The 20,876-nt window shown below is 41.3% G+C and overlaps 1 protein-coding gene across 1 annotated transcript in view; it reads left to right on the top strand.

The window, feature by feature from the left end:
• SCN5A (sodium voltage-gated channel alpha subunit 5) overlaps window positions 1-20,876 on the top strand; it is a 319,838-nt gene that overhangs the window by 64,881 nt on the left and 234,081 nt on the right. The window contains exons 4-5 of the mRNA XM_074946329.1: window positions 10,961-11,048; window positions 15,348-15,476. Of these exons, the coding sequence (XP_074802430.1) occupies window positions 10,961-11,048; window positions 15,348-15,476 (217 nt within the window). The remainder of the gene's footprint in view (window positions 1-10,960; window positions 11,049-15,347; window positions 15,477-20,876) is intronic.

The raw sequence follows: 20,876 nt of genomic DNA, 5'->3' as shown, positions 1-20,876 counted from the left end.
TGAGAACAGTTAAACACTTGCTGCTGGAAGCTGGGGCACAGCTCTGTTCACAGTTACATTAGTGCAACTTCGCTGAAGTCAATCAAGATCAATGGAATTGCATTGGTCTGAGAGAAGAATTTGGTAACTACAATCTGTTAACAGAAAGAATAAATGCACAACTCTCAGTTATAGGTCTGGGGGCCCATTCTGCACTCACACACAACCATGCAACCCCAAGTGAAACCAATAGAGATTGTGTATGTATTGCAGAGGGCAGAAATATGTCCCCGGTCAGAAGCTGCCTGAAGTGGTGGTGACTCAAATGATGATAATGCAGGTAGAGCCAGTCTCAGTACCTTCAAGAGTTAAAGCAATGAGAGCTCGGGGTGTGCACTTCAGAGACATGTCAGAACAAGAAATATGGTCAGATCAGAAGCATAATTTTTTGGGAGTGAAATGCCATAAAGCTAACAACATTTTAGTTCCAGAAACACTTCAGTTACACCTTACTAACAGCTGTCTCATACAGCAACAAGCAGAAGGAGGGAAGGAAGAGATCGAGTCTCACTAGGATGGTAGGAGAGTTCCTACATTAGGCAGCACGTCGTTTTCAGTCGATAAACACTATTTACATCAAGAGAACTCTAAATACAAAGGGCAACTGGATAAACAGGAAGTCAATATTCCAAGCTGAATGGAGCCTCAATTGGCAAGTACTCAAGCAGATAATATCACAGACATGAACTCAGGAGCTGGGTCTATTGCCTTGCATGAAAATATTAAGCTGTCTTTTTTCCTGAAGAGTGTTAGCAAATGGGTGCACTGTCACAAAAGTGTCTGAAGCAACTTGTTTAGTAGATACCATCTCTCCATTTCCAATTATGGAACATATAGTGCAAGTGGAAGAGAATGGCACAGGAGGCAGAAGAAAGAATCCTCTTCCAAACAGGATGAGGAGCCCAAGGTTCTTGGATGAAATAGATTTATCTACAGCTCCTCCTCTGGGATTTCCATAGAGAGAGGACCTAATTTTTCAGGGACCTATACAGCCTCGCTAGTCCAATTTATCTTTGACAATATGGCTATTTAGAAAGGTGTTCTACTAGGAAAAAAATGCATAGGATTTGATAACACTTTGTTAATTGAAGTAATTTGCATTATTACTGTGTTTTAGGCATGTTTTTTTTTTTAATCTTCTCATCCATTTAATGCGTTCAGATTCAAATCCATTATTTGATGCGGCCATATTCTTGAGAACATTAGGCTTATGTACATTCTCAAAAGGCAGGAATATATTTCAAATGCCATTTGGAGGAAGAGGTTGTCTTTGGGGTGAGGTGGGTCTACTCCAGGGGCCTTTCTTCCCATATCAGAATTAGTCTGCAAGGAGATGGATATGTCTTCTTCTCTTCCTCCTTCTATAAGAGTGGTGTTTGTGAGGAAGGACCCGCTTCCACTTCCAGTCTCGTGGCACTGAGGCTAGATCATACCTTGAAGGGAGACAAGTCTGGTCCCACTCCTAAATGAGGGACACCAAAGTCACCTCTAATGTGTGTTGGGGAGATAAAGAGCCATTTATGCTTTTATATGATATATCAGTTCCCAGCTCCTGTCATGATAGAAGATATTGTGGCAGTGCATTTTTTCCCATTAGGACAGGCAGGGGAGACGCACATAGATGGAACACCTGATCACTTTTCTTGCTGGTACCAGCTTTCTCCCAGATTGTACCAGCCTCCTGTCACTACTCTTGTTGGAAGTCAGTAATGTTAGAGATTATTGCCCTCTGGAGTAGACTGTTTCCACTGTCACAAGCTCAAGACTTGTTAGTCCTCATCCATGGTGTCATAAATATAAAGGGAAGGGTAAACCCCTTTAAAATCCCTCCTGGCCAGAGGAAAAATCCTCGCACCTGTAAAGGGTTAAGAAGCTAAAGGTAACCTCGCTGGCACCTGACCAAAATGACCAATGAGGAGACAAGATACTTTCAAAAGCTGGGAGGAGGGAGAGAAACAAAGGGTCTGTCTCTCTCTGTCGGTATGCTGCTTTTGCTGGGGATAGACCAGGAATGGAGTCTTAGAACTTTTAGTAAGTAATCTAGCTAGGTATGCTTTAGATTATGATTTCTTTAAATGGCTGAGAAAAGAGTTGTGCTGAAAGAATGACTATTTCTGTGTGTCTTTTTTGTAACTTAAGGTTTTGCCTAGAGGGATTCTCTATGTTTTGAATCTAAGTACCCTGTAAGATACCTACCATCCTGATTTTACAGGGGTGATTCCTTTACTCCTATTTACTTCTATTTCTATTAAAAGTCTTCTTGTAAGAAAACTGAATGCTTTTTCATTGTTCTCAGATCCAAGGGTTTGGGTCTGTGGTCACCTATGCAAATTGGTGAGGATTTTTACCAAACCTTTCCCAGGAAGTGGGGTGCAAGGGTTGGGAGGATTTTGGGGGGAAAGACGTGTCCAAACTACGTTTCCCAGTAAACCCAGTTAGAGTTTGGTGGTGGCAGTGGTTATTCCAAGGACAAAGGATAAAATTAATTTGTACCTTGGGGAAGTTTTAACCTAAGCTGGTAAAAGTAAGCTTAGGAGGTTTTCATGCAGGTCCCCACATCTGTACCCTAGAGTTCAGAGTGGGGGAGGAACCTTGACACATGGGCAGCTGTATTTTTATGAGGAAATTCTGCATTAAGGCAGGGGGACAGGAAACATGTCTCTGGCAGATATATAAGGCCATTTGAATCTGTTCAGCAATTTGGAATGTTATAATAGGTCCCAAGAGAAGATGGATTCGTGGGAAGAGGATAGTTCAAAGGGGCACAATAAATTCAGTTCTCTAAAAACACCATGCACCTGTATTCTTATTTTGGGGTTCTAGCTTACTAGTATGATACCAGTGAAACTCTCATGGCTCATAGAACTTTGACCCTGGAGGGAAGTGGTAATGGCTTAGAACACAAGCCACATCCCCTAGCGTCCATTGTGCACCATCCGTTGGTGGGTATAAATTCCAGTATTGCAGATAACTTCCTGATTGCTGTAGCTTCTGGTCACTCTAGCTCCCCAGATCTACTGTATCCTTTTCAATACTTACCCCTTCCTTTCAGTTCAGTGAGTTGCTTGAATTGTTAGGCCCTTGCCATGGCATGTGTGTTGATGGTTCTGGCACTTGGTCTAGGGAATCTCACCACTTCGGCACTCAGCTGCAATGGCCTTGGTTCCCATTCTTGGTGATTGGTGCCTTCCTTTGATAGTTTCTCCAGGTGATTTCAAATCGATATATGCAGAGAGAGAGATTGGTTTGAGTTTTGGGTTCTGCCCATGACAGTAAAAGGGTGGGGAAGGTGAGAAGTGAAGTTTGAGTTCAGATCCAAAGCTCAAGGACTGAGAAGATTGGCCTGGCGTTTTTGTTTGGGGCAATCAGTAGTTCTAACTTGCCAAAGAATAGTGGGGACTAGTGCAAAATGGCAGTCCAACAAAATTTGGATTAATAATAAAAAAAAGTTCTTAGATGCTCTAATTTGGATGACTAAAGCTTAGGTATCTGTTCTTCATCCATGTTTAAGGCACTTAAATAAAAACAGCCTAGTCTTCAAAGATGCTGAGCACTTGACTTCAGTGCAAGTTGATCATGCTCAGCGCTTTTGAAGATTAGGCTGCTTTCCTTAAGGAGCCAAAATATGGATATAGATGCCTAACTTTATGCATCCAAGTTTGAAAAAGTTGGTGTAAATTCCATAAGGTGGTGAACTGTTTTAGCTCATCCCATCAGAGTCTCTAATCCCTGTGATGTGCACACCAGTAGGCTATCAAGTACCTTAAACAGATCTCTCTACTATATTGTGCATGTCTCTTTCTAGATATTTTTGTTGATGTATCTTGGGAGAGACCAGGAGAGACAGGTGAAATATGAGTCAACCAGACAATTTTTCAAACTTGGAGATCTTTCTGAGTATTACACCCTGGGATCTTTCACTGGGGACAAGCACTTCTCAACACCTTTTGTGATTCTGAAAGTGTAAAAACATCTTCTGGAATGACTAAATTCTAGGAGTCAGAGTAAATAGCAATTGTCGGGCTAGCAGATGGATACTTAACAACAGATGGTGTCACTGATCTGAATAGGCCTGATCTTTTCTAATTCTCAAAACTAAGCAGGTTTGGGCCTGGTTAGTAACTGATGGTTAACTGCATGAGGATACCTTGTGTTCTAGGGTTGTTGCTTCTTTATATTAGCAATGTCTCTCTCTAAAACATTCTTTGTTTATTAAAGGATATGGAGGAAATTGGGCAGAACTATATTTAGAGCTGGAATGTGGATTGAGAATTCTTGACTATTTAACACTGAAATCATAGAAATGTAGGGTTGGAAGGGACCTTGAGAGGTCATCAAATCTAGCCCCTTGCACTGAGGCAGACCCAGTAAACCTAGACCATTCCTAGCAGCTGTCTGTCTAACCTGTTCTTAAAAACTTCCAATGACGGGAACGCCTTTGGAAGCATGTTCCACTTAACTACCATTATAGCTGGAAAGTTTTCCCTAATATCTAAACTAAATCTCCCTTGCCGCAAATTGAGCCCATTACTACTTGTTGTACCTTTAGTGGACATGGAGAAGTACTGATCTCTGTCCTCTTTATAGCAGCCCTTAACATATTTGAAAACTTATCAGGTGCCCCCTGGGTGGTCTTTTCTCAAGACCAAACATGCCCAGATTTTTAACCTTTTCTCATAGGTCAGGTTTTCTAAACCGTTTTTTTTTTTTTTTTTTTTTTGCTTTTCTCTGGACTCCCTCCAGTTTGTCCACATCTTTCCTAAAGTGTGATACCTAGAAATGGACACAGTACTTCAGCTGAGACCTCATCAGTGCTGACTAGAACAGGACAGTTACCTCCCATGTCTTACGTACAATAATTCTGTTAACGCACCCCAGTTTTGCAGCTTTTTCACAACAGCATCATATTGATGGTTCTTATTCAATCCGTGATCTACTAAAACCCCCAGATTGTTTTCAGCAGTGCTACCACCTAGGTCCTAACCAATTTTGCAGTTGTGCATTTGATTTGTCCTTCCTACTTGCAAAGCACTACACTTACCTTCGCTAAATTTCCTCTTTTTGATTTCAGACCAATTCTCCAATTTGTCAATGTTTGTTTTGAATTTTAATCCTGTCCTCCAAACTGCTTGCAACCCCTCCCAGGTTGTTGTCATCTGCAAATTTTCAATGTTAGTATTGTGAATAATTTATGAAGACATGGTCATCTTAACTGTTTTCCTGGGGAATGTATCTTTACTTCAAGCACCAGCCAACAATAAGTCTGACTAAGGGGCTGGTTCTGCATGAACATATACTTGGCTTCTGTTTTATGTACCTTCACACAAGCTAATTTTAAGGGACTTGAGTGGAAGCCAGCAAACTTCTGTTGAATTTGGCCTTTTGATATAAAGAGTTGTGTCCTACTGTCTGTTTTAGTGAGTGTTTGTCTGTGATATGCCTTTGACCCAGTGGAAGCAGGATCAGCCCCTAAGACCAGGTTTTCAAGAGAGTTCAGCACCCAGCAGCTCCGATTTGGGCACCTGAATGGAGTGGCCAGATTTTCAGATGTGCTGAGCATGCAGCTCAAACCTCAGTGGAAGCTACTGAATGCTGAGTACTTTTGAAATTCTTGCCACTTCAGTCTGGGACTGAAGTGGAAGTAGAGCTCTTTTGAAAACCTGGCCCCAATTGCGAGGGCTGAACACACTTGAAACTCTGGCCTTATTACAGTGCCTAGGTCACGTATAGATTGATCTTCAAGTTAAAATAAAAACTGGTATAAAATCAAATATTTTAACAATATTTTATATATGAATATTTATTTTTTTAATGAATAGGACAAAAATCTCACTGTCAATAAAGTGAAATGCCAGCTAAGCACCTCCCTTGTCCATGTGGAATTTCTCAGTTTGTAGGTTGTACTGGCCTTCAAGCTGCTTTGTGCTGCTAAAGTGGGGCCCTGAATGTGATGACCCCCCCTCAAGTGGTTAAATTATTTTCATTGGTCCCAAGAGCATTGCACTATGTAACATTTTAAAGCAGAAGCTAATCCAAGACCCTTATGAACAGCCCTGCTTTTGCCTTTCCCTACAAACCCTCCTCCTCCTACACAATTCAATTATTACTTGCTTGTTTGTGTAACTACATATGCACAAAAATCTCCAATATTCCGTGAGAGGTTTGTTTCAATCTTGTCTTTGATAATGTCCATAGTAACTCCTTTCCCTTGTGTGGCATTGGAAAAAGGAAATTCTTAATGGATGTTCTCACGTACGTCAGCTTTGGTTATCATAGATTAAAGAAGTAACTTTAAAAGAGAAAGTTAATGTTGAACTAGCCTGTGTCCAGTAAATCTGAGGAGATGTTATGGTGGTTGTTGTATGGGCCATCTAAGAAAGACTCCTATGTAAGTGTGGGGGAAAACAGTGATTTGCCAGGGTGAACTGTGAGGAAAGCCAGAAAAACTCAGCCGCGGACCAAGACATGGACAAGTGTTATCTGTTTTGGTTGTAGAGAAGTGGGCCATATATAAAGGCATTGTCCTCAGAGGAAATGTGCTTACTGCAGAAAGAGATGCAGGGACCTGAGTCAGCAGTGGAAGAAAGGAGTGTAGAATGATATGAATGCACATGACGGTCTGAATACCCACGAGGCAGGTGAACCAGGGGTGGTGCTGATGACAAAGAAGAACAGCCATTCAAGAGAGCTGCACAGAAAAGGCAAGAGAGATTAGGGTGGGAAAATTACAGAGGCTGATATAAGCCATATAGAGGTGGGCGTAAACACAGAGATTACTGTGAATATGGATGCCGTGGATAGGGAAGTGCCTGATACAGATGATCAGTTACCTCTTGACAGCCAGAGGATATGCTGGTGACTGTGGCTACCCATGGGGACCAGGATTTGAAAGCGACGAGTCTGCAAGGGAAACCAGGTGAACCTGAGACAAACTCTACAGGCAGCCGTTAGAGAGCAGAAGTCATTGGTGGAGGCTTTTCTAGAGACAGGGAGAAAAAAAACAAGGCCTGTGAGAAGGGCAACAATGCAACAATGAATGGAGAGGATGTTAGAAACCTGCTTTTCCTGACTGAGAAACATGGAGGGGACCTGGATGCTGCAGAAGAGGCCAGACAGCAAGCTGTGGAAGAAAAGGAGCAATTGCTCATGGAAACTGACCACCTGAAGGGAGAGCTGGAAAGAATATGGGGTGGTCTCGGGCATAGGTGGTAACCCTTGCCATGGGACAGAGCAAGGTTTTAGAAGGAGATAGGGGATGTATGTCACAGGCTGGCTGGCTCTATATGCAAGCTGGGCTCAGCCTTGCCTGTGACCTAGCAACCCACGGATAATTAGTAATCACACCTGAGCGTGGTAGGGTGAGTTAATTTAAATAATTGACCCCAGCAGCAGAGAATCAGGAAGGACTGGGAACACCAACTGGGAGAGGGACCAGAGAGCGGGCAGGCTGCTGTGGAAGGCTCTGAGAAAGGGTCTGTAAAGAGACCCACAGGGATTAGTTTAGGCTCCTGTGGGATAGGGCCTACCAACAGCAGGGAAATTCCTAAGGGAAAATGCCCGAGTCCCTGGGAAAGGGAGGTAGTGAGGGAATCAAGTGGAAAGGAAGCAAGATAAGAGAAGCTCTGCAGGGGTCAGGATAAGGAGCCAAGAAGTAGAGGACTTCAGTAGGGCCTGTGAGGGGCAGAAGAAGTGTTAGTCAGGGTATTTGGGGCTTTTGGGGCTTTTCCCTTCTGCATTTGAGTCAGGTGGTTTTCTGCTCCACACTGATGGGGTGCCAGCAACATGATCAATAACAGCACGGAGAGAGAGGCTCCCTGCTCTAAATTCTGGGGCCCAGCCACACCCTGGCCTGGAGCATCAAGAAGCAGCACTTACAGGGAAAGTCCAGTTTTGACCGTCTAGCCCTGGGATGGTATAGGCACCGTCATTCTTTGGGGGTAGTGCAGGCACAGTCTGGTTACATGTAGGAGCTGTGGGGACTGTGCATGTGCAGTCTGGTCAGCACCTGGGGCAGTGAGAGGATTGAGCAGACTCACAGGGGACAGAATCTGTGGAGAGTTTAGCTGCTAATATCCAAGTCTGTACTGAGCATGTGTGAAGTGTGATTTTTTTTTTCAAAGGCTTATAACTTGGTCAAATTTGGACAGATTTTCACTGGGATGGAAAAAAGCACATCCTTGACAGAAAGACACCTACCATGAAACGCTACAGCTCAAATGGTTAAAATTTGGCACAGTTGTAAGCAACTGCAAACAGGCTTTTACAATGGCAACCTTAATAATAGGCTATCAGCCCCAACTTTTCATACATCATAATGTTTAAGGCCAGAAGGGACCATTAAATCATCTAGTCTGACCTCCTGTATCTCCCAGGCAATCACATTTCCCCCAGTTACCCTATATTGAATCCAGTACCTTGTGTTTGACTAAAGCATATTTTCTAGAAACGCATCCAATCTTCATTTTGAAGACATTACGAGATGAATCCATTACATCCCTTTGGTAGTTTGTTCCAATGGTTTATCATCCTCACTGTTAAAAATTTCTGCCTAATTTCTACTTTGAATTGGTCTGGCTTCAGCATTGGTTCTTGTTATGCCTTTTTCTGATTGATTAAAGAGCCCTTTTCTGTAACAGGCCTTCACCGGTATCCCTTCTGGGCTTTCCAAGTTAGCTCATTGATGCAGGTGCATTCAAGATCCTACTCTTATGAGCTATCAGTAACTCTAAAACAGGGAATGGTGTCTTTAATATATAGTAGCAACCCCTCACCCTCAATTTTTACCCATTGTATCCGTCTTTAACAGGTTATATAACCAGTGATTTTGACATTCCAATAATCTCAGCTGGTTTACATAATGCCAATTATATAGCTCCTCTTGCTTTTTACTCAGACTCCTAGTAGTAGTACATAAACAACTAAAAAATGTCTTCTTTTCATGTTCATCATCACATTGGTTCAATTTGTTTGCGACATACTGAGTTTTAGTTTGTACCAGAGTTGCTGCCTTAGCACCTTCCCCTGTGGTGTTAATTTAATGCCCTCTTGACTGCTCCAGGTAGTCTCAAACCAACAAGATTAGCCCTCCTCCCCCTATCTCTAATAAAGGCATCCCTGGAATGTTGCTTGATTCAGTTTCTTACTCAATATGACTACATGGGTATATAACGCTACATGGATATACGAGATATTTTGGGGATGAAACAGGGTGATTGCAAATCTTTCCTTGTTTAGGCTTAAACTGAAGATTTTGCTTGTTTGAAAAAGCCTGAAAATCGCTTGCTCTCCATTTTTTTTCATAGAATTTTCATTGTAGTTGAAAAATAATCCACAATTTTCTAGGTGAAGGTCAGTCTTTTTGTACCTGAAAATATTTAATAACCTAATCAAGTTACTTGATAAAGAGGCACAACCATTACACTCCAATCTAAGCCTGAATTAAGAAAATGAGGCTGGCTCCCAGATAACCTCTTTCAGTCGCTCGTCAAGAGTCATAGGCCCCTGCAGTGGAAAACGTGTTTGGGTGAGTATTCCCTTTGAGTTCAATTACTGGTTTCTAAGTTTGCACACGGGAATACATGGAGCGGTTACTACCTATTTGATCTTGCTGTTGCGTGTGCAGTAGATCAGAAAACATTCCATTCTGTATTCAACAGAGATTGTACTTCCACAAAAGGATGATTTTCATGTGGCTTGGATACAAACATTTCAGACATACCCCCAGAACCCATGTGAGATTGCTATTCTAATATAAAATGATCACAGAACTATGATGAGGGGGAAGTGAAAATGTGTTTATCTTTTCAAAATTAACAAAGAAAATTCTCATTCAGATTATCTTTTCTCTCTCTTACATGTATCCCAGGATATCAACAAAATGCCAGGTCATTTTCCTATGCCTTCTGTGCTTCCCACTTACAGATAATATCAGTAAAATGTGAACCTTTATTAACAAATGAGAATCCCATTACACTTGGTAATTTTCACAGCATGCAGCTTTTATTTTAAAGAAAGTGATTCAGGAAACCCAATTTTCAAACTTGGGAACTCAATTTAGGATGTCCAGTTCCTTATTTGGGGTCTCAAATTGGCATCTAGGTGAATAGAATGCATATTGGAGAGTCTGAATGTTGCTCTTAATTTCCCAAATAGAATATTTGGTGCCCTAACTGAGGCAACAGTGTTTGTAAATTGGGCCTGTACATGTGCAAAATTACAGTACTGCAATGCAGCTACTAGCCTTTAGTACCCTTCCACACCCAGGGCATGACTCAAAGCCCATTGGAGTGAATGAAAAGATGTGATCTAGAGCTTGCCCCATTGCCAAGCATGTTCAGATGACCCAATACTAAAAGAGCAGGAAGGCAGCTTTGAGGGAGGGTATCAAGAGCCTGAAGATGAATACATGATTTTCAGGCAGTTTTCCTACCCAATCTCTCCCTGTATATTATTGTCTACTGATAGTTTCTTCTTTGTTTCAAGGTACAGCATAGAGTACTGAGACAGAATTATCAGATGAGTGATTTCCCTTTTATAGTTTAAAATGCATAAATGCTCCTGTCATACTGAGGTTCACACCTAAGCACACTGTCACAAAATCCAAACCTTCACATGATTATATGTTTTGGGTGTTGTATTCACTGAATGATGCACAGTTGCTGCATCCATTTTACTGTACAAAATATGCATAAAAGGTGTAGGTAATGAAAAAAAGCAGGGTAGACCCCACAGATTTTACTGTGATTAGGGTCCAGGTATTCCTTCATGTATAATTGCACACAACTTCTATGTGTTGATGTTTACGCATGCTACAAAATATGAATGAGTCATCAGATCAAATGTGCGGTGCTTGAAAAAATTAGGGTCTTTTTATGAGGTCTCTTTACACAGTCACATTTTTCCTTAACTCATATATTTACATTGTTCAGTATGTTTATTATGTGCACTATTTTAACCAACTGTGTGTTCATGGCACAATCGGAGGTTCAATCATGGAATAAATATGTTGAGTAAGTATCTCTGCAGAACTGTATATGCCTTACCTTTAGCTCTTCTATACTTTCTTTCATTGTAGTCTTCTCATTTTGTTTGCTGTTATCTAATTTTTTCCATTAATATTGACTTCTGTGCAATATTTGTCCTGACAAAATGTTTTGCCAGGTATTTCTCGCCTCTGAAAACTCCCTTAGAAAGTAAGTTAACAATTTTCAGTCTACCAAACTCATACTTTTTGCTAAATGCACCTGCTATGCTACATCTGAATGGAATCATGTTATGATTGGAGCTCCATTTAAAATTGGCCTGCCTTCCTGAGTTTCCATGTAAGGGATTCAGAAGCTGGATACAGTAGACTATATTACTGGACTTCTAATTGAATGATTTCAGAAAATACTTACAGAACACACTTGGGTCAAACCTAAAGGCATAATCCAAAGCCTATTAACATCAATGCAATCTTCTGTTGATGTCAGTGGGCTTTGGCCCAGGGCCATAATGAAAAGATCTATGGTACATACAAATAATTTCTAGATATATTTTTCTGAGAAACCACCAAACCTTTGGAATTCTCTGTGGGGTGGTCTGAATTTCTCAGATGATCAGAGCTCTCAGAAAACCCTCAGAGCTTTAACTGACAGTTTCCTGTTTGTTTGTTTTTTAAAAAGCTAGCTTTAAAGTTAAGTCTGGTAAGTTTGCATTTCTGTAAGTTGTTTCAAAATGTTCCTTATGGAAATAGATACCAGATGCACAAGCTAATCAACATATAGTACATTAAACAATTACTTTGGCTCATTGAACCAATCAGAACAGACTTTTTATTTTTGTCTGACATATGATAAACACAGCCATCTGCTGTTCTCTAGCCTGGTGGCTGGTCTAGTCAGGGCCTTAGGGAGAGACAGCAAAATGCCCTTCTCTTCTTTAGGCTTCCCAAGATCATGCAAGGCACATCTTCTAGAAAAAGAATTGCTTCCAGAAATTACTAACTTTAAGCCAGCTCTGAACCTAACAGCTGATTTGATCATCATAACATCCTAATATCAGGATGCATCATGTATTTCAGTATGAGTATACTACCTTACAGCTATGTCTGTGGCTTTCTTCCACGCCTCTTTCCCTATGTTGTCTTTTTCCTATTGGAAATTGTTACAAAGTACAGTACCCATCATGTATTTGACTGAAATATGGACATCACATGGATGCATGAGTCAGGCTACAGGTCTGTACTTCGGAATTTGAATGTTCTAGAGGGAAAAATTAAAGCACTGGACATTTCCTTCAGTGAGTAAAATGTAAATGTCTTCAGTGCACCAAATAGCCTGTTCAACAAATCATAGTCCAGAACAGAAGCATTCATTGATCATGCAGCATGGAATGAATCCTTCCCTTTTCTTTTCATAAAAAAATACCTCTCAGTCTTTCCTCCTCAAATTCAAAGCACAAACTCAAAGGTAGCTAATTTTGAAGACCAGAATGACCCGATGAACTTTAATTTAAGAATTATTTGTAAAATTAGACTAATATATTTTGAGAAGCCAAAATCAATCTGTTTTGCCTTGTTGTCTCAGTGAGGATGCAGAACCCCACAATGAATAAGAGAGCGGTGTTCTGTACATATGTTATAAAGCACCACTTAAAAAGAAGTGGAATAAACACTTACATTTTGAAAAAAAGAAATGGATTTAACTTGGCCCCAAAAGATCATTTAGCAGAGTGGCTTCTGTTGTCATAAAAACTCTTCAATTGCTGAAGGACCTCCTCCACATCCATTCAGAATTAGACGATGACTGTGAAATCAATGAAACCATCTGACATGTTGAACAAAGGGAAAGATCTTTATCATTTTAACGAGCGTATGCACAGCAAAGTTATTTTTTAATTCTTTGTATATGTTTTCACATTTATTAATGAAAACATGTGCTTAAAGAGCCCCTGTCAATTGCTTGGCCTGTATTTTGGATACCAGAAGCAGGACCAAATCTAGAAGCCATGAAGATCTCAGTAAAAGATACACTGTCCCAGTGGGAGCTCTGAGAGGATTCCACTCCCAAGACTGCAGGGAGGCTCACAGAGACAGTGGGCCTGCTAGCTCACTCACACCATTAGAGGGGAGGGGTGCTGAAGCAATTTGTATAGTGGGGATACTGAGAGCCATTGAATCAAAATGGAAACCACTTCAAACCAGGGGTGCGGCAGCACCTGTAGTTCCAGCACCTATGTTATAGGGTGTCTCAAACACTCATGTAGTGTCCGACTGAGCTCTGCTGGCTGGTGTGGAGGGAGAACAGGGCCACTGACTCTTCAGTAGCTAGCACCTACAAGGGCCCTGAGACGGGCTTTAATTGTGCCCAGCTGCAGAACAAAGGGCACGGCTACAAGAAGACTTTGCAACCTGCCTCCCTCTTAGTGCACTCATGAAACAGCTGGGCACAATCTGCTACACCACCTATTCTTGCAAAACACCAAACCAAACTGTGGTATTTGTGTGTTCATGCAATTTTATATGGTGATGTTTCCATTCTATAGATTATGAGCACTGGGGTAAAATCTTGGCGCTACTGAAGTCACTTGCAAAGCTCCCATTGACTTTAATGGAACCAGGATTTCACCCTGAGGGCCTGAGCCAACACCCATTAGTCAAGTCATGACTCCTGACTTCAGTGGATTTGGGATAAGGTGCTATGTGCCCACATGTGAGCTGGCATTAATGGACCATGTATGTATTTAGTACACAAAGACTAGACACTGACATGACCAGACAGAGAATCCGCAATCTGGGGAATGAAAATTACACACAAACTGCTATTTCCAGTGAAGAGACCCATGTGGTAGCATATGAGTTCTGAGCATTTTTTGTGTATGCACCATTTTTTTTAGATGGGGGCAGACCTACAAAAATCAGAATGAGAATTCTGCCTGGTTATCAAACGCATCTTCTCTTCATCAGAGGAGTTTAAAAATAAAAATAAGAGGCCAATGAGGCAGGTGGTAGGGAGGATTGTTGGTGGTGTGTTTTTAAAAATTACTATTTATTATTATCTGAGGCATGTGTGTGTTAATTTGGGGCATCTCTCTCACACTCACCGATGGAAAAAATGAGGCAGTCCAGTCTGAGATGGTTTTGTCATGTAAAGCACAGTCCTGACAACCAGATGGGCAAAACAATCCAACAGATCAAGAGTGAAGGAAAAAGACACAGAGACAGGTGCAGGATCCCATAGTGCTGAGGTACTGCATAAACACATAACAAAGAGATGGTCCCTGCCCTAAAGAGCTTGCAATCTATGTTTTTTTACTGGTGTTATTAAAAATCCATTTCTTTTTGAAGTACTAGAGCTATATAATTTCATTTCTTTATTAGAAATGGTCCTGAGGGGAAATCCCCAGACCTGACTAATCATAGGGTGAAACCCTGGCTCCACTGAAGTCTATGAGGCCAGGATTTCACCCATGAACTCTACTGGGTGAAATACAATCCAGCTCTGAATCTTGTAGCTCAGGTCCCTGGCTACTGTCCATACAGAATGTGCTCAGTTTTGTTCCAAATATATTTATTGCAAAGGATCATTCATGGAATATTTCGATCCATTTTGTCATTCACAGTGAAGAAGCTGTTGGTAGTACACAACTTACTGTAGTAAATAAAAACACACTGCTGCCCCCTTTCTAAATTCCAGCAGGTCCAAATCATTACGTATAATGCCTATTTTCAGTTAGGGCATTACATTACATTACTATTTAACGCTCATGGGTGGTGTTATTTACCACAGACAGTGAAACATCAGGAACTTTGCAGTTGGGAATCTGTTTCTGTGTAATGCATAAGGTGAAGCTGAACCATTATTTAATCTATTGAACATTGATATGGTCTGGATAGAAAGAGATGAGAGGTATGAATAGAATTTTTCACTTAAATGTGAGCTATAACAAGGAATGCTACATAATCCATTCCTTTCCCATTGACTGTGGCAGGCGTGCTTCAGAGTCCAGTAACGTAGTGTTCTAGATAGTTTTCATGCCTCACTCAATGACTGCAGATTCATCAAGATACGCTGCAATGAAGCCTGCATTCATTGTAAGGCTGTCACATGTGCTTCCCCACTTCTCATATGCTCCCTGGGTCCACACATGAAGCAGCTCACGAAGGGCCTGATGCCACAGCCATTACTCATATGAGTAATCCTATTGTGATGAGTTGGAATTTCTCATCTGAGTAGGTCTGGGCCCAGAGTGAATAAGCTGAGTGTGCCTCAACTCCTTCTCCATTAACTGCTAATGCTCTTGATTTTCTTGGACACTTTACTCCCCAGGTACACTTTCACTGGCATTTACACTTTTGAATCATTGATAAAAATATTGGCAAGAGGATTTTGTATGACAGAATTCACCTTCCTTCGAGATCCATGGAATTGGCTGGATTTCAGTGTCATTGTTATGGCGTAAGTAGCACTCCATTGTTCTTTTTCAAGAGTGTGACATGCAGTGTAACTACTATTCACCTGTTCTTTTTAGTAACTGTTGTTCACCAATGTACTAGCACAATACTTCAGCTGCAACAAATCTCTATGGAATTGTTTGAGTGGTTTTAGAACAGGGAACTAGGAGCCAAGGTTCCTAGGTTCCAGTACAGATTTTGGCAGCTTGCTGGGTGATCTCGGGCAAGTTGTTTAACCTCTCTGTGCCTCCGTTTATCTATCTGTAAATTGGTTATAATAATACATGCCTACTTAAGTGGTTTTATGAGACTTAATTAATTCATGTTTGTAGGGTGCGGTAAGATTCTTGGATGGAAAGTGTTATGAGAATGCAAGTGATGAAATACATAAATGCATCTGTTTAGTGATAACTGCATTGCAATAAAAATTGAAATGCCTTCTCCTTTGTAATACTTCCATCCCTGACACATGCTGCAGAGGTAGCTCTGATGTTTGCTATGACTGTCTCCCTTTTGTACACAGAAAATAGTAACTAGTATGCCTAATAGGGATTGTTAACAATAAATAACACATTTTCATTAGTAGTTACCTAAAATAAAATAAAAATCCTGTAAAAATCTCACCCGACCCCCAATAACACACCAGAAACCAGCAAGATAATAACACAATTAAAAAGGAAATAAGAAGTTATTTTCCCTGAAAGATGCCGCTTTACTGTTCTGGCATATGTAGAGTGGGGAAGTGCTCAGGAATCTCTGGCCCACAATGGACGTGGCATTGAGAGGAAGTTGGAACATAGCAAAGTTTCAGGATTTGCAATGCTCTCAGGCAATTCTTTTCGTCACCAAGCTAGACTGAGCTGACAAACCCCTTTTCCCCCCTGTAACTTAACCAATACTTTTTCTACGGGGGATTTAGGTATAAACTTCCGTGTTTTTTGAAGCTAAACAGAAGCTTGTTGCATATACTAGGAACAAGGTCCTCTCACTGCCTCCCACTCCATGCTTGAGTGCCCTCTGCGTTGTAAGTCCAGTCTATTTTGGGTTCTGGCAATGCAAAGGAGCTGGTGAGCAGATGGATCTGTCCAGCCAAGAATATCGCTGGTCTGGGAGAGCTCTCAATTGACACAGAGTCATTCATGTCTGACTCTGTGCCCACCTCACCATCCGGCTCCAGCGTAGGCAGTGTGTGTGGTCAGAATGCGGTGAGTTCCACCAATCCCCAGCTGGAACGTGGACCCTTGAAACTGGGCCCATGCAGATCATCTCAGAGAGTCAGAACCCACCAATCAGCTCCTTGATACACTCCCCCATCCTGCTCCAAGTAGATCTCAGTGCTCAGGAGAATCTGGGCCATCGATTTCAGTGGAATTACACCAGCATAAACCTGGAGTGATGCTCTGGGGAATCAGCCCCAGACTGTATTTTGCAATATAGAATACACTGTGTTTATTTTGTCAATATATTATTTTCTCTCTTCTTCTCTACTTCCCCAACCTTTTTCCACTCTTGGTATCTCTGTATTTTCTCTCCCCCTCCCCACCCCACACCCCGTTTTCTGCTACATTTTTCTGCTGGTTTTTTTCCCCATTGAATTTTTGTTCTCGCTGTTTCCTTTCTCCTCCGTTGTTTAAAGTCTCCTTCCAGCAGAATGCAAACATTGATATTTGAGCTGAACTCCTGAGTCATCATATTTGAGTGGATCCAAAATTAGGTAAAATATGTCCATCCAGCCCTGGTCCAGGCACAGCTATGCGTCATTGAAGTTAGTTGCAAGAGTCTTATGGGGGCAGGTTTGGGATGTAAGTTTCTATTAATATTGCTCAATATTAAGAACAATATTTAGAGGTGTAAAATAATTACCATTATTTTCTATAAAAATACTCCCATTGACTTCAATGATCTTTGGCTCATGCCTAGTATTAAAATGGCCAGATTCTGACTCCAAATGCATCCGATGAAGTGAGCTGTAGCTCACGAAAGCTTATGCTCAAATAAATTTGTTAGTCTCTAAGGTGCCACAAGTACTCCTTTTCTTTTTGCGAATACAGACTAACACGCCTGCTACTCTGAAACCTGAGATTCTGACTCTGTAATCCTGAGTTACTCTGGATTTAGCTGAAATCAGCATCTGGGCATGCCTATGATAAGCATTTTAAAATGGCGCACCGAAGAAGAGGCCCTTTTGGGGGCCAACCCCATGTTAATTGTCTTTTTGCATCAGTTGAAGTTAAATATGTTCCCCCTGCAGTGCTGTGTGTGATCCTTCTTTATTGCATTTAAAAGTGGAGTAGAAGAATGCACAGGGGAGGAGTGGTACAGTTCTGCCATCCCCTTCACAGGCATGGAATGTCAGGAAGTAGCACAAGCAGGAGAGTGTGGTTCCATTGTCCGTGAGGTGGTGGATGGAGCAAGGAGCTCATGTAGGAGTCTCCAACTCTGGCATATTGTGGAGCTGTGTCATTCAGCAGCTCCCTTTCCTCTAGTGGACAAAGGACTTTGAGGGTGGGTAAGAGTGGACCAGGAGAGAAGAACGGTAAGAATGGTGGGCCTGCCATGATGCAGCAGCTACCTAGCCTTGAGGCTGCAAAGTGACTGTACATCTGCTTGCACCACTGCTTCTCAGCTGAGCGGGGAAGGGGGTGATATTCTATTCTCACACTGCACCACAGAACTACTTGGACTGGGTGAAATTCACTCCTGTGCAGAGAGGGCCAGCACAAAACTTGTGCCCCACTTAGTTTACCTGGGACTTAAGCAGATCACAGGCCTTTTGCTGGCTCTGGTGCAGTAGGATGAATTTCACCTACTGTGTGAAGAAACCAGGATTTGGCCCATAGAGCCTACGGGACTTTCCCTCTTTGTGATACTGTGCGTGTGTTTTAGTTCTTGCAGTGCTATGAAAACAATTTGGGGTCCAATTCTCCTGCCAGTGGCTTTGTAGCACCCACACAGAAGGCCACATTGTGCTACAGAGTATGTTCTCCAGCATCGTAAAGATGCCATATTACCTGTGCACTGTAAATGCAGTCCTTGGGTTTCCTGGGACACTTCTTGCTGGGGCAGAAACAAAGCCCAGGACAGGGCAGTTGCTGGCTTCAGCTACACAGAGTAGTAGAAAGTTTTGTTACCTCATATCTGTATATAGTGCCTGCTCATAATAAAGAGTGATCTTGAAACCGGTCTGCTTGTCAGTAAGATACTACACCCTTTGGCAAGAGAATAGGCCCCAGTATTTTGCTCCTAGGCTGCATGCCAAATTACTGTCCAAATGATTTTTTTTAATCACTTAAGGTCCCCTAAAATAGAGGGTCTGCAGAGAAAAACAAACACGGACAAACAAAATTATTTCAATAACTGGATGCTTCAGAATCAGCTTATACTCCTGTTGGTGCCTATTCTAAGCCATTCTGTATTAACATATTTTAACCAAATGTGTTTTTGGCAGAATTGAGGGGTTCAGTTATTGAGAAGGGCTGGAATGGATTAGAAGCAATTTTATTCTCCTCCAGCAGCAAACAGTTCTTCAGGCACTCATGTAGCAGTGAGAGAGTTAAAATTGATTGCAAGACAATCTGAAAGTTATGAATCCTGTTTTCCAAGTATATTTAACAGCAGACAGTGAGAGGTATTGGATATTGGGCTCTATTCTGACATGATTTGTATCTTACATAAACGCAATTTGCAAATCATTAAAACCAGAATTGTATTGAATCTCGGGTAGCTCTACAGTCTTGTTTGCTTACAGTTAGTGTGATACTATTGGTAGTTCTGCCTGTGCACATGGAAGCAAGAGCAGTGAATAGAGTGTATAGATTTGTAAAGGGACGGAGAGTGCTGAAATATGTGACGTTCTATCCCAGACAAATTCATGGGTGTAAAGCTTTGATGTGCCCAGCCAATATATATAATGTTGGTCTGAGTTAACTGAACAGCTATCAGGAGATAAAGTTGTTTTGTTAGCAGATGTTATTGTACAAGTCCCATAGTTTCTTTTAGTTATTGGATCATTACTGTGTAATAATACTATCTCCCGTCCTGAGCGTATAATGGAACTAGTTGTATACATTATAGCTACAGACAGTATCTTTTAGTGCAATAGAACAGTAAGCATTGCAAAATGTACACAGAGTCTGTTTTCCATATCACACAGGAGCATACAATATACAGTACTACAGTGTAGTCCTGTGCACTCACTGGGATTGCTCTTCAGTTTTTAAATGCCATACTGTGAACAAAAGGCAATATCACTTGTATCGTTTGGTTATATGTTCATCTACAGATTATTAATATGCTTTTACAAATCTGCAGTGAGCAAAACCACATCCACGTGCCATTGATCACTTATAATTTCTGGACATATGGGGAGCTGAATTACACACAGTTAGAATGAAACTCAAACCAACATGAAGGCTCTACCACTGGGGATGGAATAGCAGCTGGAGAACGAAGTTTTCACACCCCCTCCTGCTGAAAGGGGGGTTTTGGTGTTAGCCCTCATTCAGATGGAACAGAGAGCTATTGAGGGTGGGCTAAAGGAGGAGCTACTGATTAGGCAAATCTGTTTGCTCAAACTCTCCCATGAGACTCTGGAGAAGAGAACCAATGTTGCTATTGCAGGTCATAATCTGGATTAGCAGGTGTGGAGAGGCTTCTCTGTAACCCTCCAGAGGTATCTGCACAAAACCCAGTGAGCTGCATCCTTGAAACCCAAACTCCACTGGATAGAGGATCTGCAGAAACTAAAATATGCAAAGATAATTTCTGATAATCATGCTAGAACCCAAGAGGTTAGAAGGTGAGGTGGTGGACATGCTGCATACACTACGCTAGGTTGGAGGAAATCGCTTGTGAAACAATCCCAAATCAGAGTTCTCCAATTAGTTACCCTAGCAGTAGCATTTACACTCACATTTTACCTCACTTTATATGAGTATCAGTGAGAACATGATGTGCAAGGTTGTAGAGTGTCAGGACCACTATTTTTAATGAGAAATGCATTACCACAGGATTGAAAGTATAGTCCTCACTTCAAATCTGTCTTCTGCAATTGCAGGCAATAAATACATACTTTTTTCATCATCTCTCAAAGCTCACATCAGTTGTGCAATGTACCAAAGCAATATATGAGAAATAATCCCATGGAATTATTTTCGTTGATATTTTCTCTTGTATTATATGTGATTGATTTAATCTGTTATGTCAATATGACAGGGAATATTGTAGACTTAAATTCCCTATCATAGTTTTAAAGATTATTTTCCTGTTCTTTTTTTAAAGTTTTAAATAATTCCCGGGGGGATTAAAATTGAAACAAGATGGTATAATATGTATAATATGCACTGCTGAGCACTGTTATAACCAACTCCTATGTATAGTTTTAAAGAAAGCTATGCCTAATTCG

The sequence above is a fragment of the Natator depressus genome, chromosome 2, assembly GCF_965152275.1.
Source record: "Natator depressus isolate rNatDep1 chromosome 2, rNatDep2.hap1, whole genome shotgun sequence".
NCBI classification, from domain to species: Eukaryota; Metazoa; Chordata; order Testudines; family Cheloniidae; genus Natator; species Natator depressus.
This window is presented reverse-complemented; position numbering and strand designations above follow the sequence as displayed.